Raw genomic sequence first — 27,665 nt, 5'->3', positions numbered from 1 at the left:
TGGATGAGAACTCAGCCATGACCAGTGTCCTGATTGTGGCCTTAAGACCCTAAGCTGAAGTCTGGCTAAGCTGCACCCATACCTATGATCCACAGAAACTGACAAAACACATGTGTTGTTTTAAGTCACTAAGTTTGTGGTTATTTGTCAGACAACATGAGAAATTAGTACAAGGCATGATTTTTAAAAATGCTGGTTAAATTAAAAAAAAATAGGGGTGCCTGGGTGGTTCTGTCAGTTAGGTGTCTGACTTTTGGTTCCAGCTCAGGTCATGATCTCAGGGTTGTAGGATCAAACCCCGAGTTGGGCTCTCTACTCAAAGGGGAGTCTGCTTGGGATTCTCTCTCTCACTCTTCCTCTGCACCTCCCTCCTTCCCACACTAGCTCTTGTGCATGCTTTTTCTCTTAAATAAAATAAATAAATCTTTAAAAAATATACTGAATGCTGAAGAGGATTTGGTGAAATTTGTATACCTACATTGTTATTTGGTATGAACACTATTTTCTCTGATTATGCAACTTCTCAAATACAAGCAAAGTAGGAAAAATAGTTATAATTAACTCAAGTACAACCACAACCTATTCAAAAATTAAGATATTTTCATACTTCATTTATCTCTCTCCCTTTTGTATGATAATCCAAATCCAATCCCAGAAATGACATCATGTCATTTCCCTCTATATAATTAGAATATGCAGAGTTGAAAACAAATGGCAAATTTCTTTACATAACCACCTTGCCATTATTACACCTAAAAAATCTTGAGAATAACCATGTATCAGCTATTGCTCAGTCCATATTCAAAAATGTCCCCAATTATCTAAAGAATATCTTGACATTAATCCATTACAATGTGAAGCAGTATATAATGAGTACCTTAAAAATGTTCCTATTCTTTGATCTAATATGACTATTCCTGAAGGTTTATCATAAAGAAAAATGCAAAAGATGATAAAGGCATGATACCTATTAAAGAATTATTCATAATGGTGAGAAATTGCAAACAACTCAGATATAGTATAGTATAGTATAGTATAGTATATGAGTCATGGTACATTCTGGAAAACACAGTTCTCATCAGTACATCAATAGTAGGAAATTAGAGTAAGAGAATGATTACAAAGATGCTGGGATATGAAGCAGTTTAGATATTGGCAACAGCAGGAAATCTCTACCACTCCTACTGGGGGAAGGAAAAGGGGGGAAGGAGGTGGTGGAACCTGAGCCCAGAAATTGGAGTCACATCAGGAGCAGTGTTTGAAGAGGCCAGGACCAGAGAGACATAGCCATTGCTGGGATACTTTCCACATGTAGGGGTGGGAGTGGGTGATCTCCGGTTTCTCTCTTTCTCCTTGCCTCCAGTTCCCTGTGAGTATCTCCTATTGGCTAGATCCAGCCAGAAACCAGAGACAAGGGATGCTGGGAATTAAGTTTTCAGGGTCAGACCTCTGTGGGACAGAAATCCCTGTCTAATCTCCATATTGGGAGCCCAGTCAGGTTTGGGAAAGTCAATGAATGGATCTGAGAGCAAACAGGCATAAGTCTGGCACAGCAACGAGGGCCCTAAAATCCTTCCAGAAAAAGATTAGGGCTAAAAATATCCAACAAAAAGTTAATTACTAACTTATGACACACCCACCCAGTATGTTCCTTGACCATTGAGGTTACAAATATGAAGATTGTGTAGCAATATAGAAAATCCTTATACTGAATTATAATACAACCTTATTACCCTTCTTTACTTTTTCTTTTTTTATACCACCTATGACTTTGTAAAATAAAAAATAAACCTAACTATTTATCATGTGTATTGTTCGTTGATGCCCTACTCCTGCTAGAAAGTTAGCTCAGTAAGGGGGAAAATTTTTTTACTTTGTTTGTTTGTTTGTGGATATATCTTAAGTGAACAGTTCCTGAAACACAGTAGTTGCTCAGGAAATATTGTTAGTATGAATTGAGGGATGTGAAGAAAGCAAAATACAACACCCAACCTTATAAGGTTGTTGTAAGAATTAAATGAGTTGGGATCACTAGCACATGGTAAACACTTTGTGTACTTAGTAAAGGTCAATTTCGCCTAAGTAGGAGAGAACAGGTGGAGAAGGAAGAGTTAAAAATCCACTGGACTGTGGGATCTAGTTCCATAAAAGTGTCCACCCCCAAAAAAGAAGAAAGAAAAATCACCATTATGATCCCAAAGAATCAATGTGGTATGATGAGCAGAAGCTTGGATATGTAGCTGGCCCTGCCACTTACTAGCTCTGTGCCCTTGGTCAAATTACCTAACTTGGTACTATTTTCCTTATCTATTAAATGGGAATAACAATAAATCTGTCTCACTGAATTGTATAAATACTGCCCAGTACAGGGCTTGGCACATTACTGGATGCTCAGTAATGCTAATTACTTTAACCTCAGCCCATCCTTCCTTCCTCCCGGGAGTTCAGGCCGGGTCTGGAGCTGTCCGGAGTGCTGAAGACCTCCTCCCTCTCTTCCTCTGTTCCTTTGTCCTTCATTCCCTCCTTCCTTTCTCTGCTTGGCTCCCCAGAGCCCTAGGGTTTGAATAGATCGAATTTTCCAAGTGGCTTCTTCAGGCCCCTGAGGGGGATAAGGAGGAAATGAGCCATATATGAGGCACTCATTGGGCAAGAGCCCTGGGAAGCTGACAGGCAGCTGGAGATAGAGTGTTAACCATGGAAGCTGTGGTGGGAATGGGGGTTCCCCCGATCAGAGCCTACTTGGAGAGCTTAACATCTGAGACCCTGATGCAGCAACCTTAGGATCCACAAAGATACAAAGATACAGTGAGTCCGCTTCAATGGCACAGCATGGCAGTTGGGTCTTTAGGGAGCTGCCCTCAAGGAAGGCAAGAAGGGTCAGGTTTGGGGCGATGTCAGAAGGGTGACCCTTGGCTACAGGAGCTGAAGGGGCCATTGCTCTAACAGGAGTCCTCCATCCTTCTTCCTTGGGTTCCTATTACCTTTTTTATTTTGCTCATTTGTCTTTTAATGCAGCCAAAGGCATCGTCATCTTTTTGGGTTCTACTATGAGTTGACTAATTCCATGGGCTTGCTCTATAAGCCAAACGATCTGCTCCTAATCACTGGCATCCATCTCCTAGAGTTTAAAAATACAAATGGTTTTCCCCAGGTGAATGTTGAATTAACCCACTGTGCTGGAGGTGGGAGCGCCGGCAGCTCACACACTACTGGGGGAAGGGCTGGGACATGGGACAAAACTTCAGAGACAAAAATCAACCATCTCCTGATTTTTACTGACACCTAGAGCATTAGAGCTGAAGGATCTTTGGAGACCTACATCTAAACTAAGCCCTCCCTGTACAGATGGGGAAACCAAGGCACAGAAATGGGCATGGGCTCTGTTCCACAAGTCAGCAGCAGAGCTGGAGCTAAAAGGAGCTCCAGGCCCAAGTCCTCTCTGAGCCCCTGCATGCATTCAGCTGTAAGATTCCTGGGATGCTGAGTGTGGTCAGAAGGACTGTGGGGCTGGGAAGCCTGCTGCTATTTTGTGGGACTGAAAGAAACCCATATGCCTCTGTACCTCAGTTTCTCCATCTATACACAGAAGGGCTGTTTTAGATGTTTAGCTCTTCAAGATGTGATGTTCTAGGTGTTTGATAAAATGGTGATTTTTGTCTTTGGTTGGGAGGTAGGAAGTCAAGCTCCAGTTTCAACTCAACCCTAACTTTTGGTGAGAGTTCAGACACACTCTTGTTCCCCTAGAGTCAGTTTCCTCCTTTGAAGAAGAGGGTAAAAGACCTCTTCTTGGGGCCTCTGAGAGGACAAGGCAAAGTAGTGGATCACAGGTGCTTTGGAAAGTACAAACTAGGGGGCTAGGTGGCTGTCATTAGTATCAGGCTCGTAAGCTTATGTTTCCAACCGGAAACAATTAGCTCTCTCTGAGCCCAGAGCAAGCCCAGCTACTCCAGAGGGGTTCATCCCAAGTGGTGGCATTGCTAGGAGACCACTTGGCACATGATGACAGAGGAGGAGGGAGGGCACAGAGTGCTCCTCAGAGGCTGGGAGGAGAGCAGCCCTCCCCAAGTCCCTGAGCCCCGAGCTGGGAGAACTGTAGTATCACAGGCCTGAGGGGCTCAGGTTTGGCCAGCACTGCCAGCTGGTGACTCTCACAGGTAGGGAGGTTGAGGCCTCAAGGAGAGCAGGGGCAGAAAGTCCCTGTCCAGCTCTTTTCACACCACAGTACCCCTGCCGCTCCTCAAAGATCCCGAGATGGTGATGGTCGTGACAGTGACGGTGCTGGCGATGATGAGAAACTATTCCAAGTAAGTACCCACTTACTTCCACTTAGCAAATGCTACTTACTACTTATTTACCTCCCTACCCCAGTGATATCGCCATCGTAGACACTCGAAAAGCATTTTAGTTTTTGTCACAATATCTGCTGGATAGCTATTTTCATCTCCACTTTACAGATGGGAAGATGGAGGACAGAGAACTTAAGCGACTCACCCAGGGTTAGGGACAAATGAGTGATAAAAATCAGGGTTTATTCAGCTGTGTGATTCCAAGGACCTTCTTATTCCTCTGCACTGAACATCATTTCTTTTTTTTTTTTTTTTTAAGATTTAAATATATTTATTTGAGAGAGAGAGAGCATGAATGGAAGGGGCAGAGGGAGAGGGAGAGAGGCTTTCAAGCAGGTTCCGTGCTCACACAGGGCTCGATCTTACCACCCTAAGATCATGACCTGAGTCCCAAAACCAAGAGTCAGACACTTAAGCAACTGTACCACCCAGGAGCCCCTGAACATAATTTCTAGGACCTCTTCTGCAAAGACCATTGCTGTTGGCATTGAGAAGGCATCCCTTACTCTCCTGACCTACACTTCCAAGTGTAGGCTGCTTCCATCTCGTCTCCCCTGGGAAGCCCTCCATGAGCTCACAGCACCTCCCTACAGGTCCTGCCTACTACCAGCACTTGCCGTCAGCTCTTCTCTTCGCCGGAACCCACCTCCCTATCGGCCCAGCGGTTTCTTAAGAGTAAGATTGGATTTTATCCATAGGGGGCCCCCAGAGTGGAAGGCTGCTGGCTGCACGAAGCAGGTGGAGGACTTGGCTGAGGGCCGTGACTGGGGAATGGGCCATGACCAGGCTGTAGGCAGAGGGTGGACATCAAAGTCCTGGGACAGTGGGATGGAGTGGGGGGTTGTGCTTTAGTCCAAATGTCTTCGTCAAGGAGATCCTGTGTGGGCTGGAGGATGAATGGGAGAGACTTGTCCTCATCCTGGCTCTCTGCCAACTCTATCCAGTCTCCCTTAGTTTTCTCATCTGTACTATGGAGACAGAAAGGCCTTTGTCTGAACAGGGCTGAGCAGATTAGAGAGGGGGCTGTGCATACGCATTGTAAGGCACCCCAGAGTCCAGCAGAGTCAAGTGCTGGGGGATGGTGTTGGGCTTGAAGGGATGGGGGCAGGGGAGGCTCAGAGGGGGACCGGGGGACTGGCCTACCTGGGTGGATGAGTGCAGGAAACAAACAAATAATAGGGGGAGAAAAGCAGGATTTATGGAACAACTAAGTACCAGGAACTGTGCTAAGTGCTTCATGTCATGCCACTTAACTGTCACAATCCCTCCATAAAGTAGTCTTTGTTTCCCACATTTTTACAGAAGAGGAAAATGAGGCTTAGAAAACTCAGAGATGGGGGTAGGGCACCAAGAAAGGGGAGAATAGGAGCCAGGGCTGGCCAGCTCTGACTCCCGAGCCCCCACTGAGGGACCAAGCTTCAGCCCAGGACCTTACTCGGGCGTCACCAGGCTGTGAGCCAGTCTTGGGGAGGATGTAGGGCCCCTAAAGGGGGGGGGGCAGTCTTCAGACATCATGGGTCCAAATCCCTCCTTTTACCAATGAGGAGGCCGAGGTTCTGGGGAGAGGTGCTGTCTGCTTCAAAATCATGCAGGCAGTAATGGCAGAAAGTGTCAGAAAGCAAACTTTATTCTTGTCCCCCTTTCCCAGGACTCACAGGGGGGCGTGTACCCTGAAGATTGGTGCTGGGCGTGGCTACGTGGGAAGATGTGCCTGCCCTCCCAGGGCCCGTGGGGGGTCACTGTCCATCATCCAAGGACAGCCTTTCCCCCTCCTCTTCTCTCTGTGGTGCTTTGGAGTGCCCTCCTGTGGGCTGGCTCCCTCCCCGATCTGGCCCTGGGGGCAGGGACCTTCACCTTAGGAGTGCTGGGCCCCTGGGACTGTGACCCCATCTTTGCCAAGGCCCTCCCCAGTGTGGCTGCCCAGTTGGCTGTGGACCAAGCCAGCCAGGACTCCTCACTGGTGCTGGGCTCGAGGCTGGTTTCTGTGGTCCTTCCCACAGGCTGTGACACCCCTCATGCCCTGGCCACGTTCCTGGCCCATAAGAACACCATAGCTGCTTTTGTGGGTCCCGTCAATCCTGGTTACTGCCAAGCAGCTGCTCTGCTGGCCCAAGGCTGGGGCAAGACCCTCTTCTCTTGGGTGTGCGGAGCTCCCGAAGGAGGAGGGGAGCTAGTGGCCACCTTGCCTTCAGCGGCCCATGTGCTGTTGTCCATCATGAGACACTTCGGCTGGGCACACGTGGCCATCGTGTCCTCCCACCAGGACATCTGGGTGGCCACAGCCCGGCAGGTGGCCATGACTCTCAGGACACATGGGCTGCCTGTGGGGCTGGTGACTTCTCTAGGACCCGGGGAGCAGGGGGCCACGGAGGTCCTGGAGCAGCTCTGCAGCATGGACAGCCTGAAAAGTAAGTGTACCTGGGTGCCTTTCTCCTGTGGGCAGCCGGACTTCCTGTAGCTGTGAAGAGACTGGCCTGAGACCTGGATGGCAGCCCTGCATTTAATCTCTCAGCAGCCCTGTGAGTGAGTCCTGTTGAGCTCTGCACTTTGCAGCTCAGAGAAGGTGTGTAACTTGCCCGAGTCACACAGTTGGCAAGCCGTGCCATTGGATTTTGAGTTCTGATTCAAGCGTTAGTTGTGGAATGAGAGCCCAAAGTTTCCTTGCTTCTTGCCTAGTACCCTGAAGGAAATGAGAGGGTAGCAGTACTTGAGCCAGGGAGGCAGCTAGAGTCAGAATCACTTTTTTTTTTTTTAAGATTTTATTTTTAAGTGACCTCTACACCCAAAGTGGGGCTTGAACTTATAGCCCTGAGATCAAGAGGCACATGCTTCCCCGACTGAGATAGTCACTTCTTGCCTTTCTCAAGCCCCTGTTGTGCTGAGTGCTAGGTCACGTAGGGGAACAGGACAGACAGGGAGCTCCGGACATGACTATGTGATGGAGAGACAGGTATATAAGCCTGGGATTATGACAGAGAGTTCAAGACCATCTGAGGGAACAGAAGCTTGGAAAATCAGAGGAGAGTTGGGGCTGGGCCCTGTGGGTCTGAAGCTTCTTGGGGGAGGTGGCAGATGCCTGTGTTTCAGGAAGTAGTCAGGTAAGGAGAGGTATGGTGCGTAGACTGTGGGGCAGAGGCGGCACCTGGAAAATTGAAGGGACTTCAAAGTTAATCCAGATTGGGGTTATTTCAAACTGTGGCATGTGGCCCATCGTGGGGGTGGGGTGTCAAGAAACTAGCGAATCAAGACGAACAGTACAAAAAAAGAAAGAAAGAAGGGAACAGAAAGAGAGAAGAGCGGAACTGAGTACAAGAGAGAAATGAGAATGGCACAAAGGTGGCAAGTATGAGAATGTTTTGCAGGCAGCAGGGGAAAGTGTTGTTTTCTCAGAGACTCGTGACTGCTGCCCCCCACCTGAGGGAACTGCAGCCCATGCCTGAGGGGGGAGGGTGGGCAGCCCACCAGCTCATGTGGCCGCTCTGAGAGTTCACGCCAGGTGGACAGCAAGATCTGGCCCCGGGGTGCCCACTGCCCATTAGGAGCAGGACCTCACTTCTCTGAGCCCCAGTTTTCCAGTGGGTGAAATGGGGATCATTACAGCCTCATGACATCATGAGCAGCAGCTGCTTGGGGCTGAGCGCTCTGAAAATACGTCATTCAGCCAAGAGTCACCAAGCGCTGCCCTGGACCAGAGCCTGGCGGGGCTTGGGGGATGGGGGGCGGGGTGCAGTGGTGGGGAGAGAGCACCCAGGCCCCAGCAGTGAGGAGCTATGGTCTGGTAGGAGGTGCTTTGTTTGGGGCTGGGGAGGGCTTCCCAGAGGAGGTGACACCAGGACTGGGCCTGAGAGGAAGTGAAGGGAAGGCGGCAATGAGGAGGAAGGTGTTCCAGTGCAAGGGAATGGAGTAACGGGACGATGGGACTAGGAGAATGGACAGCTCCGTTGTGCATGGCCTGAACACAGTGGCAGTGGTGGGGGCCATGTCATTAGACTCCTTCTCCACCCTTGTTGCCAAGTTTTGAGTTCCAACCAAATCGCCGGCTTTCAGGAGCCAGAAGGCAAGAGGGGTTCAGGGCACATTCTTTGGGGTCAGATTGCCAGAATCTCTCTGCTGGCCCCACCTCTTACGAGCTGTGTGACCTCAGGCAACTCACTAAACCTCTCTGTGCTACGGTGTCCTCATCAGCCACATGAAGCTACTACACCCTCTCCAGCCCAGTGCATGCTTCCTCCCAAGTTGTGGGTATCAGCTTTCCCCTGTGGGCAACTGCAGAACAGCACCCCCAACTTATCACACAAAGGGTTTTTTTGTGTGAAGCCAGAGTAAACACAGGGCCAAAGAGATGGGGCAAAGGAATCCCTGGTTCTATTTCTTCCTGGGCCTACTGAGTGAGTCTCTGAGCGTCCTCCCCACTCTGCTGGGGCAGGGCGCAGGTGGCTTGTGCCCCATGGCCCACACAGCATGGCCGCCCAGGGGCTCAGCAGAGCCCAGGACTCTAGGCTCTGACTTCCACATGACCAGAGGGCCTCAGATGCCAGCAGGGAGACCCCCAGCCTTCCTAATTGGCTCTGTTTTCATGGATTTTCTAGAGAAAAGGGATTGTTGCAGCAACCTGAGTGGGTGGCCCTTTGTTGGCTGAGGTTCTAGCCCTGGTCAGGGACCCAAGTGGAGAAGAGAGGAAATATACAGGGGACCACTTACCTTGGGTAGGTGTGTGAGACACTTGCCTTGGGCAAGGGCTCCCTTCTGTCCTGGAGGCCTGGGGACAAACCTGGATGCCAAGGTCCTATCTCCTTTGTGAAGGCAAAGAGGAATGTGCTCCCAGTAGGGATCAGACCTGATTGCTCAGAGCAGCTCTCTAGGGCCACAGACCCTGGGCTGCGGGGAAGGCCTGCAGAGGCAAGCCTATCACTACTCCCTCCCGCCCCCTGCCTCCAGTTGTGGTGCTGTGTATGCACTCGGCGCTCCTGGGGGGCCTGGAGCAGACCGCCCTGCTGAGCCGAGCGTGGGCCCGGGGCCTGGCAGACGGAAGGCTGGTCTTCCTGCCCTACGATACCATGTTGTTCGCCTTGCCCTACCGCAACCACTCCTACCTGGCCCTCAGCGACAGCGGGCCCCTGCGGGAGGTCTATGACGCCGTGCTCACCGTCAGCCTGGAGTCTGGCCTCACAGACAAGTCCTTTGAAGCTGCCGTGGCCAGTGGAGAGGCGGCCACGCACTTGGAACCAGAGCAGGTGGGTCTGTCCAAGCCCTCACAGGGCCCGGAGTGCGGGGCTGTGGGCGGGTATGTGCACTCTTCGTGCACTCTAGGCCTTCCTGGTCTTGGTCCGCCAGCCGCCTGCCCGATTCAGCCCCACATGACCTGTCCCTTACTGGACAAAGTGTCCCTGCCTAGTCCCTAGGTGCACTCGTGCCATCTCCAGTTTTCTCTGTCTCTCTGTTGTCTGTGTGTGCCTGTGCATGTGTGCGCATGTGCTTGCTTGTGTGTGGGTGTCTATTAGACTCTCTTGGCCTGCTTCCTCAATTCTCCCTCTCCTGTGACTTTTTGCTTCTATTTTTCTATCTCCAGCTCAGTGCCTACAATTTTTCTTTCTGGCCCAGCTGCTCTTCCTCTCACAGACATTCTCCCTCTTCTTCCTCTGCATCGCCTAGCACGTTGTGCAGATCAGCAGGCGAGATGCCGGGGTGTGGGAGAATGGGAATGTTTTCTGGAGTCTCTGCTGTGAATCTGAGGGGGGCCAGCAGAGCTGGGAGCGTGAATGCTGGCTCGGCTTTGGCATACAAGAACTCTGCTGCTTGAGTCCCCCTTGGGATGTCTGTTTCTTGGTGACAAGAAGACAACAGGGTCTGGAGGTGGTGACAGGAATGTAGAGGCTGATGGAGGGCCTTAACAGGAGCCATTCATCTGACAATTGTGAATGGGGTCCCTCTGCTCTGCCCCTGGGCCAGGCGTCAGGGACACAGCGATGGATAAGGCAGACCTGGCGTTCAGGCAGCTTCCATTAGGGCAAGACAGATAATAGCCAAGCAACCATACAACTGAATTCAAATCGTGATAATGTTGCCAAGAAAAAAAAAACAGAAACAGGATAAAGTGACAGAGAGTGGCCGGGATGGAGAAGAGGGTAACAGGAGTTAGGACAAGCAGGGGAGCACACTGTGAGGAGTTAGCCCTTGATCGGAGTCCTGAATGGGAAGGAGGCAGCCAGGATGCAGATCTGGGCGAGGAGCACCCAGGCGGGGGCAGTGTCAGGTGTAAAGGCCCGGAGGCAGAGTGAGCTTTGGAGGCTAGAGGAACAGGCAGAGGGCGTGGACAGGCTGGACTGTCATGTCACATGGGAACAGGAGTCTGAGATAAGCTTGGGGCATGGCCAGGTGGGGCATTTTATGCCAGTCAAGGAGTCTCAACTTATAAGGGAAATGGGAAGACACCAGCAGGTTTTAAGTAAGAAATAATTTGATTCATAGGTTTTTTTGTTTTTGTTTTTGTTTTTTAAGATTTGTTTGTGAGAGAGAGAAAGAGCAAGCGAGAGAGAGAGAGAGAGAGAGAACAAGCAGGAGGGGCAGAGGGAGAGAGAATCTGGGCGGGCTCTGTGCTGAGCCATAGCCCGACCCGGGGCTCGATCCCATGACCCCGAGATCTGAAACCAAGAGTTGGCCGTCCAACGACTGCCCCACCCAGGTGTCCCTTGATTTATGGTTTTTCACAAAAAATTGCTTTGGTTGTAAGAGTGGCCTGAAGAGACCCAGATGAAGCAAGGGGGCCTTTTAGGAGGCTCCCGTGTAGGCCAGGTGAGGGTGAGGGGGCTTGGACCCAGATGGCAGGAGCAGAGCAGGTGAGGGAGGAGTCAGTTGAGCTGGGAGTAAGTTCTGAAATAGAACCAAAGAGATTCAGTGACGAACTGGAAGAGAGAAAGAGAGGAGTCGGGAATCAGATCTAGACTGGAGACAGCAGGCAGGTGGTCGTTTCATTTCCCAGATTGTGGGAGGAATGTTTGTGTCGCAGAACCAGACAGAAACCTTGAAGAACAGGAGTTCCGTTTTGGACGTACCGGGCAGATTGGAGGTGCCTGTGAGATGTCAGAGTTGGTGGTGGCCATGGAGACTGTCAAACGGCTGAGCGGGGACTGAAATCCCAGTGGGACCACAGAGAGGGCTGTGTGGGGGGCAGGGTGATAATCCACAAGATTGTGGCTGGCAGGGCTTAGAGATGTCTGGGAGTCTGTGTCATGGGGTTATGTGGTTGAGGGACCTTCTCTTCCACAGGTGTCCCCTCTCTTTGGGACCATCTATGATGCAGTTGTCTTGCTGATCCATGCCCTGAACCGCTCTCAGAGCCATGGGGCCGGGCTCTCTGGGGCCCACCTGGGGGACCATACAGGGGATCTGAACGTGGCTGGCTTTAGCCAGAGGATCCGGACGGATGAGAGGGGCAGAAGGCTGGTTCAGTATGTCATTTTGGACACAGATGGTCGGGGAAGCCAGCTGGTCCCCACCCACATTCTGGACACAGGCACATGGCGAGTGCAGCCCCTGGACAGGGCCATACACTTCCCAGGAGGGGCCCCTCCAGCACGTGACTCCAGCTGCTGGTTTGACCCCGATATGCTATGTGTGAGAGGTAATTCATCACCCATCCATCCATCCATTCATCCGTCTGTCTGTCCATCCATCCAACCATCCATCCATCCATCCAAACATCCATCCATCCATCTATCCATCTATCCATTCTTCCATCCGTCCAACCATCCATCCATCCATCCATCCATCCATCCATCCATCCATCTGTCCATCCATCCATCCATCCAACCATCCATCTGTCCATCTGTTCAATGCATTTTTTTTCCTTCCTGGAGTGCTTGCCACCTTGCCAGGTTAAATCTCACCTGTCTTATCTGTCAGGGCTGGGGCCTCTCCTCTGTGATCCCCACAGTATCTTTATGTTCAAAGGGTGTGTGTCCCACGCTGGAGAGGACTGGTGTCATCCATCCCCCAGACTAGCAGGTAGCTCATGAAGCTGCCTTCATCCAATTGCTTCTTTGCCCCTTCTCTTCCACAAATGCTGCTGGAGGACCTCCCACGTGTCAGGAACTATGCCCAGCCCCAGGGATAGAGGAGTGAACTAAATGATGTCCCTGTTCTTGTAGAGCTGATGTGCTTGAAGACCAGCTCCAGGGCCTGCTTTTCAGGGACTTCAGTCTGGTGGCAGAGATGGAGATAGCTGAAAAGTACACAACACAGTGTGATCAGAGCTGTGAGCGGGGAAGCCAGGGGCTGATGAAGGGGGATCTCTCTCCTTTGGGCTCCATCAGCCCTGGCTCACAGACCTCACCATCTAACAGGTTTCAATTCATTCATTCAACCAATCAATCAGCCAACATTTATTCAGCACCCGCTGTGTCCTATGCTCAGTGCCGAGAACCGAGGGTGCGACGGCAGAGAAGACTCCTGCCCATGGCCAGCAACCGTGACGAAGCTCTCTGATAAAGGGAGCAGGGGAGGGGCAGGTGCTCTGAGTCAGGGCTCCGAGGGGGTAGTGGTGGGGGCCTGAACAGCAGCACCGGCCAAGGGATGGGTCTTCTCCCAGGAATCCAAAAATGACAGCTCACTCTCTAGCCCAGGATTGTCATGATCATCTCTAATACAACAAATCAGGCATCATGGATGGAGAAACTAGATGCAGGGGCTTTGGGGCAAATGTGTTCAGGGCTGCTGCTGACTAGCTATATGAACTTGGGCAAGTTAAACACCCTCTCTTGTTCTCCATGTCTTGTGTAGAAATAGGAACAAAGACCTAGCACCCTCCACTGCTTGTCCTTGCATGACGGGCAAGGCAGAGCCTAGGAGCAGGGCTTGTGCTTTGAGGAGATGGGAAGGGGCTACGTGGTCGCAGATCATCAGTGAAAACTACTCCCCCAGGGGGCATCTAGGAACCCTAGGACTGGCTGGACTTGTCCCATCCACTGTTGGCTTCTCCACCGCCTGAGTCTCAGGGGTCTTGTTGGCAAGAGGACGTGCCATGTTCTTTGTTTTCTCTGATTATCTGTCTTGAAATGTTAACCTTAGAGAGCCATTCATTCATTCACCCCTCCTTTCAGGCTCCGCTGCCTTCCTTGACTCTCTTCAGCAATAAGATTCCTTGAAATGGCACCCATGCTAAGTGAACTAAATGTCACTTCCCCTCTTCTCTTGAATTCTCTCCACTGACTCTCTCCACCCCTCTTGTACCCTCTTGTAACAGAAGCAGTCATACTGAGGCTACCAATGGCTTCTGCAGGGCTGAGACCCAGGGCTAGTTGTCAGTCTGTGCCTTGCTGGGCCAGGGCGTGTCAGCCCCTCTCCCTCCTCCCCGCTGCTCCATCACTCTCCAGGTTCCCTGGCTCGTGCTACTTCTTGGTCACCTTTTCTGTTCTTCTGCAGAGCTGGCCTATTACCACCGACACCTGTGGGCTCGGTGCTTTGAGCCTTTCTGTGTTCCCTCTGCGCTCACTCCCTTGGCATCTCACCCATTCTTGTGGCCCCCAGATTGACCTCTACAGACTTGTTGACTCCCAAACTCTGTATCTGTCCCACCTCCTACTGGACATGTCCAGTAAGATGCTACCTGGAGGTCTAGTTGGCATCTCAGACTTGGTGTATTCTGAACCTGAACTCCTGATCTGGCCCCCAACCTGCCTCCCATCATCTTCCCCATTGCAGGTCACGGCCCCCCAACCTCCCAGAGGCGCAGGAACCTCTAACCTCACACCCCACATCTGATCGGTCAGCAAACCCTCGGGTGTCCATCTTTAGAAGTGGCCCAGAAGCAGAGCGGTTCATCCCTCCCTGGCCCTGCCCGGCCCAGGCCCTCATCATCTCTCATTGCGTTGCTACCCTGCTTCCCCCCTTGTCCTCGTACAACCCGGCAGGCTGGAGGATCCTTTGGAAACGTGATCAGATCTGGCATGCCCCCAGCCGAACCTGCAGAACTTGGCCTTAACCGGAGTCACGTCGTTGGAATCCTGGCCTTGGACTTCACAGCACCCTGGTCCCCTCAGCTCCTTGGCCTGCCTTCCTCCTCCTTTGCCCTGCCCTCCCTTGATCACACGCCTCTGCTCCTGCTTCAGAAACTTGGCACTTGCCGCCCCCTAGGCCTGGAACGCTTTTCTGCTGCAGGCTCTATGCCTGCTCCCTCATTGCCTCCAGATTCAGACTCAGAGCTCAGCCCCTGGGAGCCTGGGAGGGAGTCAGGTTGAAGCTGTGGTTGGGAGGCCAGATGCCAGAGCAAAACTGCCTGGCTTTGAACCTGGGCTCTGCTACTCACAGACCATTCTTTCTCTCTGTTTTCTCTCCTACTAAGCTGTGGTCATGACCATCCCTGCTTCCAGAAGTCACTGTGCAGAATAACCGAACTGAGCTACAGAATAGTCTCAGAATAGGTGCTGAATGCAATACAATAGTGTAATGGCCTTGCAAGCTATTTGCTGCTGTTATTATGTCAGACTTAACTCAGACTGGGGACCTCTGCAGGGGGCAGACAGCCGTGCTCATCCTCCAGTGAGTGAAGGAAGGGAGGAGGCAAGGAAGGAGGAAGGGACGGCCCCTTCCTGTGGCAGCAGAGGCCAATGTCCTTTCTCCAGAACGGCGCTGGGCATTTAGCCTCCTTGCCAGTCTAAGCTGATGCCAGGGTTGCCCAAGATAGCCCTTCCAACCTTGCCCAGTGATCCTTAGCAGCCTCTTTATATCTAACTCCTGACATGAGGGCTGAAGATTTGGATTCAGCCTAAGGAGGGCTCTCCTAACAGTCAGAGTGAAGGACAATAAGACCGGCGGCCAGAACAGGTAGTGAGTGGCCCATCCCAGAGGGTAATGTAAGAAGTAAGACAGCAATTGAGAGGGGTACAAAATTTGTATGCAGCCCCATCCAGGCCCTGTGTTGAGTGCCAGGGACAGTGAGATGAGTAAGACACAGGTCCTCCTACCCAGCTACTCTGTCTAGTGGGAAGGGACCTAATATGCCAGGAGACAAGAGACCATAGTATGATCAGGACTATAATCGGATCTGAGCAGGGTCCATGGGGACCTGGGTACAGGGAGCCCAAGAACCCGGACAGAAAACACTAGGAATCAGTATTTGTGTGTGATGACCAGCGCACAGATAGGACATTCCCACTTGGAGGCCATTCTGAGCCTCTTCCCCTGGGGAGCGCCTGGGGTGGGGTTTGTGTTTCCATTTCCCAGAAAGGTCAAGGGGGAGGCTCAGGAGCTGGGGGAAAGGGGCCACTCTCCTTTCGCTGTTGTTACTGTTAGGACTCACATGTGCCCTGCTCCCCCAACAGATGCACAGTCCCCTGGCAGCCTCCTGGCTTTTGCCCTGGCCTGTCTCCTGGTCCTGGCTGGCGGGGCCCTCACGTGTCTCATCAGGTAAGACTCTGTCTACCCTGGAGCCTCACTCCACCCCTTGGTGCCCCCCCCCACCCCCTCAAGGTGTCTCTTCCTTAGGCACAGTTCTGGCCATCCGCAGGAAACGTTCCTATCCTCCTAGGACCTCAGGACCACCCAGAACTCCTGTCTGTCCTAGAACCTTGGTCAGCACCCTGTCAAGGCTGGGGTGCCTCCCGAAATGTCCATTTGAAAGCTGGGGAAGAAGCCTGGGACTTCCCCCAGGACTGTACCTTGCTGAGCTTCAGGCTATGAACATGGACAATGAGGGCTTGACCAGGATGGCTCCCTGGGCCCTTCAGCGTTAAAGACAATTCTTCCTGGGTCTGAAGTTCTCTGTGCTCCCTGAGCCTTAGCCATACCTAGGAGGGCTAGGGCTCCACACCCCAGCCCTCACCCTAGGCTCTGATCACCCCAGAAAGCCTCCAGGCAATTTGGAACTTGTGAACTAGGGACCAGCAGGCATACTAGGCCAGGGGGCGAACCCTGAGCTGGGGCTGAGGGCCTCTTTAGGAGGAAGTGCTCAGCGGTGCCCTCCCAGCCCAGCGGGGGCTGCTGGGGAGAGGGCTCCTTGGCAGTGCAGGTCCAAGGGGGCTGGATCAAATTGGGAGTGACATGTGTATCATTTGTCCACCCTGTGCTTTCTCTGGCCTCCAGATTGGGCATCCAACAGCTGCAGCTTGTGCGGGGCCCCCACCGGATCCTGCTGACAGCCCAGGAGCTCACCTTCATCCATCGGCCCCCGAGCAGACGGGTAGGTGGGGCAGGCCCCGGGCTGGGTGGGCAAGCCACTGATGGAAGTCTGGCCCAGGCCTTTGACCATGCCTGCTCCCTGCAGAGGCTGAACATGGACAGCCTGAGTGAATCAAGGAGTGCGGTGGACGGCGGAAGCCTGAGGTCGGTGGCCCAGGGGTCAGCGAGGAGCCTGCCAGCCCCCCAGGAACCCAGCAGTGTGGCCGTTTACCAGGTGAGGGCTTCTGTCACCCCAACGTCCAGGCCTGAGGAGCTGGAGTCTGGGAGAAGGAGAGGGCACCCACAGCCTCTTGGGGCTTGGTATGCCCTAGTCCATTATGGAACGGGAAACTGAGGCTTGAAGAAGACAAGTGACTTCCCTGGGTCCTACAGAAAATCAGTGGCATGGTAGGAGTGAAAAGCAAGTCTCCCAGCTCCCAGTTTACATGGTTTGTGACTGGACCTTGGGAAGTACCCAGATCCTGGCCACGTGGGCCTGAGCACTCCGGACATGGGCCCACCCCAGGGTTTCTCTCATGGGGCCAGCCTGGGCCACCCTCCTGCCTCTTTCAGCAAGGGACTGTGAGATTCCAGGTCCCTGAGGTCCAGAGGTGTGGGCCAGCACCCAGCCCCAGACTCTGCCTCTAGGCAGAGCCTCGCCACCAGCTGATAGGAAGGCTGCGAAGTCAAAGATTAGACCAGCAGGATTCTAAAGTTGCTGAGGACACTGTGGCTTCTCAGCAGCTGGGTTTTCAAGATCGACAATTCACTGGTGCTCCCATCCTCATATTCTGTGACTCAGGGTCGAAGAGCTGGGCTAATGAGTGACATGAGGCTCACGCTCCTTCTTTTCCACCTTCTCTCCAGCAGAATCCCGCCTTTTTTCTTTTATGCTAAAAGGAGGCTTTAATGATGTACACAGCATGTTTTGTCTGCTCCTTTGAGTTAACTGATGGGCCATGTGAGGCTAAGGAGGCAGAAGCCCATCAATGACAGAGGACAAAGGGCCAAGGCTGCAGCCAGCTCTGGGCAAGGCCAAGGCGAGGACAGAGCCCTGGGCCAAAGCTTCCTTCTCTTCCATCCTCCCCTCTCCTACAGACCCTGGGTCAAGCACCTCCCACCCTACTCACTTTGCAAGCTTTGGGGTGTTGTGGGTACCTGAGGTCTGTAGAGTAAAGCTAACCTTGAGATTGGGAACTAACATGCTTTATATACACCAATTGTTAGCCTCTGAGGTGTCCCTCATCTGTCCTCACAGATGGCCTGGCATCTTAGCTGCAGGGTAGGGCAGAGATGGAACTGAACCTGCCATCCTCTCCCACCCCCAGTGGGTAACATGAGGCTCAGAGAACCAAAGTCACACATCCAAGTTCACAGAACTAGACAGTGGCAGGGTTAGGACTGAACTCAGGTCTGTCAGCCAAAGCCTGGCCCCTGGCTTTGCCCACCAAAGTGAAAGTCTAGCCTCGGTTTCCACCAGCCATACTCTGCCTGGCTTGGAGCACACAGAAAAGAATAAATTTATGGGGAAGAAGCAAGGCCAATAGACATGGAGAGATTTACCCAAGGTCACAAAGCTGGGGACCAGCAGCAGTGAACTCTTGTTCTTCCTCAAACAGGGAGAGTGGGTGTGGCTGAAGAGGTTTGAAACGGGCACTGGCCCTGAGCTGCGGCCCAGCTGCCTCAGCCTCCTAAGAAAGGTAAGACTTATTTACCCATGATGTTTCCACTTGGCTTTTCATCTGCTTGTTCACTGAACCATCATCTGTCCATCCATCCACCCATCCATCCATCATCCATCCACCTATCCGTCATCCATCTATCCATCCATCTTCCTTGATCCATCCATGTGTCTATCCATCCATCCATCCATCTATCCATCCATCCATCCATCCATCCATCCATCCATCATTCACCCATCCACCTCTCCATCATCCATCTATCCATCCATCTTCCATCATGCATCCATGCATCCATCCATCCATCCGACCATCCATTCATCCAACCATCCATTTGTCCATCCATCATCCATCCATCATCCATCCATCCATCCATCCATCCATCCATCCATCCACATATCCATCCATCTATCCATCCATCCAACATTTCTGGTGCCTCTCTGTGTTCTGCCCTGTGCTGGGTGCTAAATACTGGAAGCCCAAATGTGGACTGTACCTGGTCCAGCCTTTGACAAGCACTTGGGGGCTGGTACTGTGCCCTTTGCCCCAACAGATGCGGGAGCTGCGGCATGAGAATGTGGCTGCTTGTCTGGGCGTCTTTGTGGCCCCTGGGGTCAGCGCTCTAGTGCTAGAGCACTGTGCCCGGGGCAGCTTGGAGGACCTGCTGCGGAATGAGGCTCTGCGGCTGGACTGGACATTTAAGGCCTCTCTGCTGCTGGATTTGATCCGTGTGAGAACCCTCCCTGGGTTTGGAGCTGGGGGGCCATGCAGAGGGCAAGGAAATAAGGGATGCTCAGATTTCCAAGACCTGGTCTCTTTCCACTTTGTCTAAGAAAAACTTGAACAGTGTGGGAAACAGTGAGAAGAGGCAGAAAGGGTTTCTAGGGTCTGTGGGATTCGGAGAGGACCAGGGGCCCCTTCCATTCATCACAGGCCTACCGGACAACCGTTACGTCCAACTAGGGTATGCGCTATCTGCACCATCGGCATTTTCCCCACGGCCGCCTCAAGTCCCGCAACTGTGTGGTGGATGGACGCTTTGTTCTCAAGGTTACTGACCACGGTTATGCGGAGCTCCTGGATGTTCAGCGGGTTCCCCGGCCCCGGCCAGCCCCAGAAGGTCAGCTTGCGGGTAGGCAGGGGCCACCAGTAGGTTCTGGGGTCTCTGTTTCCATCGGATGCTTATGGGGCAGGTGTGGGGGTGGGAAAATGTCCAACCTTCCAGCACTTCCCCTGGTATGACCTTGAGTTGCCCTAGGCTCCTTGCCTGGGAATGGGGAGAACAGAAGCACCCACATCCTCCTGGGCAAGGACACCATATGTGTCAAGTGCCCACCCATCCCTGCCCAGCTTGGAGGTCAGTGGGTGAGGACAGTGTGGCCCTGCCCTGTGACTGCAGAGTTGCTGTGGACAGCTCCGGAGCTGCTGCGGGCGCCAGGGGCGCCTGGGCGGGGCACCCTCAAAGCAGACATCTTCAGCATTGGCATCGTCCTGCAGGAGGTGCTGACTCGAGGCCCACCATACAGCTCCTCGGGCCTCTCTGCAGAAGGTACAGCATCCCTGTTTTCCTTCCATGGCCTTCCCCTGGCTGGGGTCCCCATGGTGTTGGGGAGCCCAGTGGCCATCAGGAAATCCAGCCCTGGGAATAACCACACAGACATGCTTGCCTGGTTTGACAGTGAGAATTGAGTTTCTTTGTCTTAAGGCAGGCAGCCTTTGGCAGCTCTGCCGAAAATGGCAGTGACCAGCTCCAGGGCTGAAGACACTGATTTTGGGGAGAAAACCTCCACCCCTTTCTACCTCTTCCAGGGTCATCGCTGCATCTTTGGGGGCTCATGCTCTAACCAACCCCTTGCTTAGTGGTGACTTTGTGCTTCTACAGACCTCAATTTTCCCTAGCTGCTTCACTTACTTACTACATGACTTGCCACAAATCACCTCCCCTCTCTGAGCCTCAGTTTTCTTATCTTTGAAATGGGGTGAAACAAAAAAAATGGGCCAGACATCTGGCCCATGTCAGATGTGGCTGGGCTGGGCTGCTCAGTATTTGGGCTTGCTTCTCTGCCCACGTGCGGCTCCTTCAAGAGCATCTCATCTCCTTCAAGGTGTGCAGGACCCACACTCACACCTTCCCCATTATCCCCTGGTCTTAGACATTTTCTTCTCTGACCCCAGTGCCAGGGTCCAACTTCAGAATCATTTCTTCCACTTCTGTGTTCCCTGTCAGCGTGAGCCAGATCCTGGGCTATTCTTCTAGCTGTCCCCCTGCTGCCTGTGTCTAGTCCCAGGGACCTGTCCCCACAGATGGCCTGGCATCTCAGCCGCAGGGCAGGACAGAGATGGAACCGACCCTGCCATCCTCTCTCACCCCCAGTGGGTAATCTTTAACTCACGGAAGGCCTGGCTCCCTTCCTTTCTCCACCAAAGCCCTGCTCAGTGAGTAATGAGCATTCCAGGCCCCAAATTTATGAGGTGGAGGAGTGGGAAGGAGAGGAGCCTTTGTCAGGCCATTTGTTCAACACCCCTAGCAGTCCGGCCCTCCACATTCACCCACCAGGAGAGGGGAGACCAGCCAGTTGGAGTGTGTGAGCCTGGCACCCAGGGCATGGCCCCTCGGGCCTGGACTCTGTGAGGTTTTAGGGGAAGGAACCAGGCCTGGAACTCTTGGACGGTCACCACTGGATTGGGCTGCGAGCCCAGGCCCTGCTACTTCCTGGGGCAGTGTGTGTGGGGGGGGTGGGGGGGTGACTTCCCTGGGCTCAGGGAGGAAAAATGCAAAGAGCACAGGCACTGGAGGAAACCGACCTAAGCCCAGCTCTGTGCCAATCTGCTTCATAACTTTGAGTAAATCGCTCTTAGGCTCTAAGCCTCAGTTTTGTCATCTGTAAAATGGGGGGACCATGTTGCCTGCCTCTCAGAGTGGTTGTGAGGGTTCAGTGAAATTCTTTAGACAAAGGGCCTGACACCTTGTAGGCCCTTCATAAATATTTGCCCAAATGGTTTTAAGGATATGATGATAGGGAGAACCCACATTCTCACCTGACTTCCCAATTTAGATCCTCCTTGCTCTTAGAAATAACATCTTCTCAAGATCCTGTATGTGTGTGTGTGTGGGGGGGGCACTAGCAGCTTCCAGAACTCTGTCATGTGCATTATTCCCCTGGACAAGCTCGTAGTTGGGGAGGGCAAGTGCATTCTTCAGGCAAAACTGAGTGAGGCTCAGAGAAGGGAAGGAACTTCTAAATGGAAAGCAGTGGGTCAGGGCTTTTGCCCTCAAATCTTCTGGAGTCACCCATGGAGCATATTCCAACAGAGCTAGGCATGGCTGGTAAATCCTGGTGAGGCCTTGGGTGTGGACAGCAGGTCTGGAATGGTAAGGGAACATGGGACCCGGCCTGGCCTGGGGGGTAATTTTCAGCACGTTCACGTCCGAGGACTCCATTTTAATGGCAAAAACGTTTGGAGCCTCACATGCTGCTATTTGGTTTTTAATATCCACTGACTGAGACAATACCCGAAGACAGAATCTGCTCTGAAATCAGCAACACTTTGAAAGGCATTTGTATTTTGAAATGTATTCATCACAGCCTCATCCAAAGACTTCTGCAAATGAGTTGTATGGGTGTGTTGTGTATTATTGATTCCGTATGCGCACACTTCTTTGTAAGCATGTACAGCTTTCTAGACCCTGTACCCAGAGGCCCTCAAGAGTCTGAGGACTGCGGGCTGGAAGCCTCGGGGCAAAGAAAATCATGCCGGAAGAGGTCAGGCTCACATCAAGAGTTTGCTTTTTACTAGCCCTGTAGCTGTAGGGGAGCCACTTCACTCCCAGGAGCCTCAGTTTCCCTATCTGTACAATGAGGCAGGGACTCATGCTCTCTCCCCAGCAAGGGGGCCAACAAGGAGTGGGGGAGGGGATTGAAGTCCAGAAAGAACCTTCTCCTCATGGGCACCAAGGGCTCCCAGTTCCTGGGCCAAGAGAGGGGAATCCCAGTCCTCCTCAGGGGGACTATACCTCTGAGAGCCCTAAGGAGTCTGGACTGTTTCATGCTCTTTTTATATGTGAGTAAACTGAGGCTCAGGGAGGTGACATAACTTAGAATGTGCCTGGGTGATCTAGAAGTCCTTTCCTGATTTTAGCCCCACTTTTTCCCAGGGCCCTTGTGATCTCTCAGCTCCCCCCAGTGCTCCCAACAGCTTTCTGAGGCAGAGCTATTTCAAGCAGTTGTTATCTGGGGAAACTGAGGCACGGAGTGATGGCAAGTGGCAGAGCCAGAACTAGAACTGATCTGTTGGACCTCGACTTAGACTGGTGGTCTTTATTACAGGGAGTGGGGATAGGAAGATCATGGTAGGGGCTGTCTTGGGAAAATAATAATGATGACGATAATGAAAGCAGACAGTCTCGTTCTTCCACGGGGAACTGGCACCAGAAAGTCTCCAGGTGGCTGGGCTGGTGGAAAGAACCACGGCATCAAGGTTTCAAGCACATGGGTGGTCATCACGGGCAGGGAGCAGCAGTTGGGTTTGGGGGTGAGGGAGAGACTGGTAGGTGCTGGCCGCCTAACATCCATGCTCTCTTCCCTCTACACCCCTTTCAAGAAGGCAGTTTATTAAGCTAATTTCACAGATGGGAAGACTGAGGCTTGGAGCAATCTCTGGTCTTTTCCACCATCTTCTAGAGAGGTCATAGCAGACCCAGAATTCAAAACCCGCCCTTCCAGCTACTAGCGTGAGACCCTTTCCCTGATCACATCCTGGACTCTCCTGGGTCCAGTGGCCAGCATGTCCTGGGGTACAGAGCAGGGGAGCCAAAGAGTACTCTTAGGGCCTGATCCCTGTACCCCCAGAGGCCTCCCCTGCCTTCCATCTCAGAACCCCAGGCCAACCCCTTCCCACAAGCCTTGCTGGGGACCTTGAACCTATCATCCACATGCTGTTTATTGCAGAAATCATCAGGAAGGTGGTATCACCCCCTCCCTTGTGCCGGCCCCTGGTGTCTCCTGACCATGGGCCACCCGAGTGTATCCAGCTGATGGAGCAGTGCTGGGAGGAGGCTCCGGAGGACAGACCCAGCCTAGACCAGATCTACACCCAGGTCAGTGCTCCCCAGGCCAGTGCTCTGAGAGGTGAGGGGCTTCCCCAAGGTGACTCAGGGAATGAGAGGTGGGGCTGGAATTTGTGAGGGGCCTCGGGAACTACAACAGGATGGGTGAGGCAAGTCCCTACGAGTTTGCAGGGTAGAGGTGGACTGTGTGGGCCTGACTGAGCTGGCTAATGGCTCCCATGGGGCCAACCCACCAAACCTGAGGTGACAGCTTCATGTCACACCTTTCCACCCCCACTTTCCTGGCCGCAGTGGCATGTCGCCAAGGAGAGGCTCAGCCAGCAAGACGGGCATCCAGACAGGTGATGAGGGAGCGAGAGCCAGGAAGACAGACAGGAGAAATGCACGGGTGTCCTCTGAGAGCCCTTTCCACATCCCCTGACTTCCCACATCCTCTCCCCACCTCAGCTCTGGCATCAGGGGTAATGTCCCCATTCCACAGATGAGAAATCTGAGTCTCAGAGTAAAATGAGCTCTCGGGGACCACAGTGAGGGCGGGTAATAGAACTAGGACCAGCAGCCAATTCCTAACACCAGCCTGGAATTGATCCAGGGATCAGAGATCACCGTCACCAGCAGTGGGTTACTGGGAAGACAAATGCTGCCCAGGGCTCTGGGGCAGAGAAGGCAGGGATGGGCACGTGAGAGAGAGCATGAAGGTGAGGATTACCACGCTGTTTGGGGGCTAAGGGTCAGAATGCCTGCATTCACACCTACACAGCACTTTACCTCCTTGACCTTGGCCAAGTTGATTGCTCTATTGAGCTTCAACCTCCCTAAAAGCTGCCTGGAAAGACTAACTCTGGCCCGACTTGTCATACTTGAGTGACCATCAAGTGAGAGAACAAAGTTAAGAGCGTGGTGGTTCTCTGAGAAAGAAAGCGAGTGAGGTGTTGAGAAAGAACGATAACCTCGAAGTCAAAAGCCCTGGGTTCATGTTCGCTTAACATTGTTCTGGGAGTGCCAGCTAATGCAATTAAACAACAAGATGAATATTAGAAAGGAAGAAGAAAATTATTGCTATTTGCAAATCCTAAGATAGTGTTCCTGGGCAACCAGAGGGAAAACAATGGAAAACACATCCCAAATTTTAAAATAATCCAGTGGGGTGGCTGCTGATAAAATGAACACATGAACGATCTCAGTTCCACAATTATGAGATCCTTGGCAAGTTATTTTACCTCTCAGACCCTTTGTTTTTTCATTTGTATAATGGGGGCCTTCCTTGTGGAGGTGAGCTTCTGGTCAGCCTTGTGTCCTTGGTGTCTCAAGGTCAGCAGCTGCCAAGCCCACCCCGACTGACCTTTAAAGCTTACAGGAGCACCTGGGTGGCTCAGTGGTTAAGCCTCTGCCTTCGGCTCAGGTCATGATCTCAGGGTCCTGGGATCGAGCCCCGCTTGGACTCTCTGCTCAGCAGGGAGCCTGCTTCCCCCCACCTCTGCATACCTCTCTGACTATTTGTGATCTCTGGAAAATAAATAAATAAAATCTAAAAAAAAAATTTTTTTTTAAAGCTTACACCTCTGCTTTTAATGAGCAATACAAAATAGGTGTGTGTTAGGGACTGCTGCTACTCTCCACTTTACAGATGTTTGGTTGAGAGAAGTGGTATTAATGGAGTTGGATATGCACACCCCCACACACGCACACCCACACACATGCACGCACACACAGTAAGCTGCTGGACTTAGACAGCAATGGACTCCTTCACTTTGACCATCATTAATTTGCTTCTTCTCTGACTGCACTTTGGAAAGGTGCAAACTGGATTGGGGAAGGTTCTAGTAAATCTCCTTAGGGAGCACACTGCCATATTTCCTGCAAGATAGTCATTGAAGATATGATTTATGACCATATGTGACTGTCCTCCTATGAAGACCTAAGAGGGATATTTCCCTCTGTTCAGCAACTCGCTGTAGCTGTGTTTCTATTGAGCAACCAATTTAATGCTCCACTGTCTCATGGACTCTGTGGGTTTTGTAATCTCTGTTTCCCTCTTTGTTTTGTTGCTAGGAAGCTAATATTCAAAATTGGGATCAACGTCTAGCATGCATTTTGCTAGACCAAAATAGCATGTATTTTTCTCCTTTGGTCCCAGTGTCCTTACCTATTTATCATTTTTTTAAGTTGTTTTTTTTTTTTTTGAACAAGGAAAGAAATAGGTACAAATGGTTATATATGTAAATAATCTACATACATCTTTTCTACTTAACCATCTGTCCATCCATCCATCCAACCAACCAACTATCCATCCATCCATTCATCCATCCATCCATCCATCCAACCAACCAACTATCCATCCATCCATCCATCCATCCATCCATCCATCCATCCATCCTTCCATCCATCATATCTACCCACCTGTCTATCCATCCATCCATTTATCTTTGAGAAGAACAAAGAATTTCTCTTCTACAGTATTTTTGTGAGAACCAGAGCACGAGGGTGAGAGGTAATGCTATGCTGGGCATAGGCTTCTTCCTGACTACCTGCCTCATAGGGAACTAACTTACGCTTCCTCCCAGCTGTCTGTGCTTTTCCTTGCCAGAGCTGCATTCCTTGACTATTCTACATCTGCTCCCCACCAGTGGAGCTCCTCCAGGCAGGGACTGTGTCTACTTCATTCCTGTGGCTGAGGTTTCCAACCTGAGAGCAAGTGCGCTGACCTTCATGGATGAATTGGGATGTTTGTTCCATTTTCAGTTCAAAAGCATCAATCAAGGCAAGAAGACCAGTGTTGCTGACTCTATGCTGTGGATGCTGGAGAAGTATTCCCAGAACCTGGAGGACCTGATCCAGGAGCGGACTGAGGAACTGGAGCTGGAGAGGCAGAAGACAGAGAGGCTTCTCTCTCAGATGCTCCCTCCGTGAGTGGCCGCTTAGGACTTAATTGTATCTCTAACTTTGGTGGCTCTGAGCATGGCATCTACAACATAGTTGCATAGGCTCACTAAATCTGGGTTCCATGAACTCATTCAATTTGTTCATTGTTTATTTATCTAGCACATTTTCACAGAGCCCTTATATGTGCCAGGCTCTATTTAAGTATTAATCCTGCTACCTCACTCCCTTGAGAACAAGGAGAGGGCAGTGTCCCCCAACTGACTTCAGAGGAAGTAAAGTCCAGAGAGGGACAGGTTTTTGGTGGAGGGCAGCCAGGCCACAAGCAGACCTGACCCAGATGCCCTGATGCTCAACCGAAGAATTTCCCCCCAAAATCCCTCCCTCACTTCTGAACTGTGGGAAGGGGGTCCTCCCACCTTGTGACTCTGGTCCTTCCCATTCCTTTAGGTCTGTGGCAGAAGCTCTGAAAATGGGGGCAGCTGTGGAGCCAGAGTACTTTGACCAGGTCACCATCTACTTCAGTGACATTGTGGGTTTCACCATCATCTCAGCCCTGAGTGAGCCCATTGAGGTCGTGGGCTTGCTCAACGACCTCTACACATTGTTCGATGCTGTTCTGGGCAGCCACGATGTGTATAAGGTGAGGAGACTGGGAGGCTGGTATCACATCCCTCCTTCCTTTACTATTGTGTTTGTGTCATGCGTTTACTTCCTGTCATTTATTTGTGTGTTTTTATCAGTTAGCTATTGCTGCATAACAAATAATACTGAAGCCCAGTGATGTAAAATTATAAGCATTTGTTACTTCTCACAGATCTATAGGTCAGCTAGAAAGTTCTCTGGGCTCAGCTGGACCACTCATACATCTGTGGGCAGTGTGGGTGAGATAGGAAGTTCTGCTGATCTTGGCTGGGCTTTCTCACATTTCTGGAACCTTGAATAGGACAGCTCTGGTCCACATAGTCTGTCGGACTCAAGCAGGCCCGTTGGTATTGTTCCCATAGTGTGGTAGTGTTCTGAGAGAGAAAGCAGAAGCACAGAAGCCTCTGGAGGTCTAAGCCAGGATTGGGCACATGGCTATTTCTGACATATCCTATTGGTCAAAGCAAGTCAAAAAGCCAACCCAGGGGCACCTGGCTGGCTCAATCAGTAGAACATACAATTCTTGATCTCAGAGTCATAAGTTTGAGAGCCATATTGGACATAGAGTTTACTTAACAAAAGAGGCCAACCCAGATTCAAGAAGGGGGAAGATAAACCCCACCTGTGCTGGGCAAGGGCCAAGAGGTGAGTCATCTCCCATGCCTCCCCTCCGGGACCTCTCAGTGCTATAGATGAAAGATGAAGATAACCCACAGTCAAAGTGATGATCAAGGCAGGCAGCAGAGGCTGAGAGGGCCCCCAATCCAGCTAGGGATAGATGTGTAGAGTAAAAAGCAAGAAAGGCTTCCTGGAGGAGGTGCTCTTTTCCTAGTGTTGGGCAGTCTGGGTATGGTGGCTCCAGGCAAGCCGTGGGGGAATAATGTGCCAAAGCTG

At 51.8% G+C, this 27,665-nt stretch overlaps 1 protein-coding gene across 1 annotated transcript in view; it reads left to right on the top strand.

Annotated features, from left to right (window-relative positions):
- Nucleotides 1–6,051: 6,051 nt before the first annotated feature.
- The window catches only part of LOC101683029 (guanylate cyclase D-like), a 34,757-nt gene continuing 13,143 nt past the window's right edge, over nucleotides 6,052–27,665 (top strand). Inside the window, exons 1-13 of the mRNA XM_004768213.3 lie at nucleotides 6,052–6,754; nucleotides 9,285–9,580; nucleotides 11,613–11,967; nucleotides 15,665–15,749; nucleotides 16,425–16,521; nucleotides 16,606–16,734; nucleotides 18,119–18,199; nucleotides 18,732–18,908; nucleotides 19,142–19,298; nucleotides 19,578–19,727; nucleotides 23,128–23,276; nucleotides 25,989–26,152; nucleotides 26,577–26,769. Of these exons, the coding sequence (XP_004768270.1) occupies nucleotides 6,052–6,754; nucleotides 9,285–9,580; nucleotides 11,613–11,967; nucleotides 15,665–15,749; nucleotides 16,425–16,521; nucleotides 16,606–16,734; nucleotides 18,119–18,199; nucleotides 18,732–18,908; nucleotides 19,142–19,298; nucleotides 19,578–19,727; nucleotides 23,128–23,276; nucleotides 25,989–26,152; nucleotides 26,577–26,769 (2,736 nt within the window). The remainder of the gene's footprint in view (nucleotides 6,755–9,284; nucleotides 9,581–11,612; nucleotides 11,968–15,664; nucleotides 15,750–16,424; nucleotides 16,522–16,605; nucleotides 16,735–18,118; nucleotides 18,200–18,731; nucleotides 18,909–19,141; nucleotides 19,299–19,577; nucleotides 19,728–23,127; nucleotides 23,277–25,988; nucleotides 26,153–26,576; nucleotides 26,770–27,665) is intronic.

The sequence above is a fragment of the Mustela putorius genome, unplaced genomic scaffold (assembly GCF_011764305.1).
Source record: "Mustela putorius furo isolate JIRA1106 unplaced genomic scaffold, ASM1176430v1.1 tig00003987_pilon_pilon_pilon, whole genome shotgun sequence".
In the NCBI taxonomy this organism is placed as follows: Eukaryota; Metazoa; Chordata; class Mammalia; order Carnivora; family Mustelidae; genus Mustela; species Mustela putorius.
The sequence above is the reverse complement of the archived record's forward strand: the minus strand, read 5'-3'. Positions and strand labels throughout refer to the sequence as shown.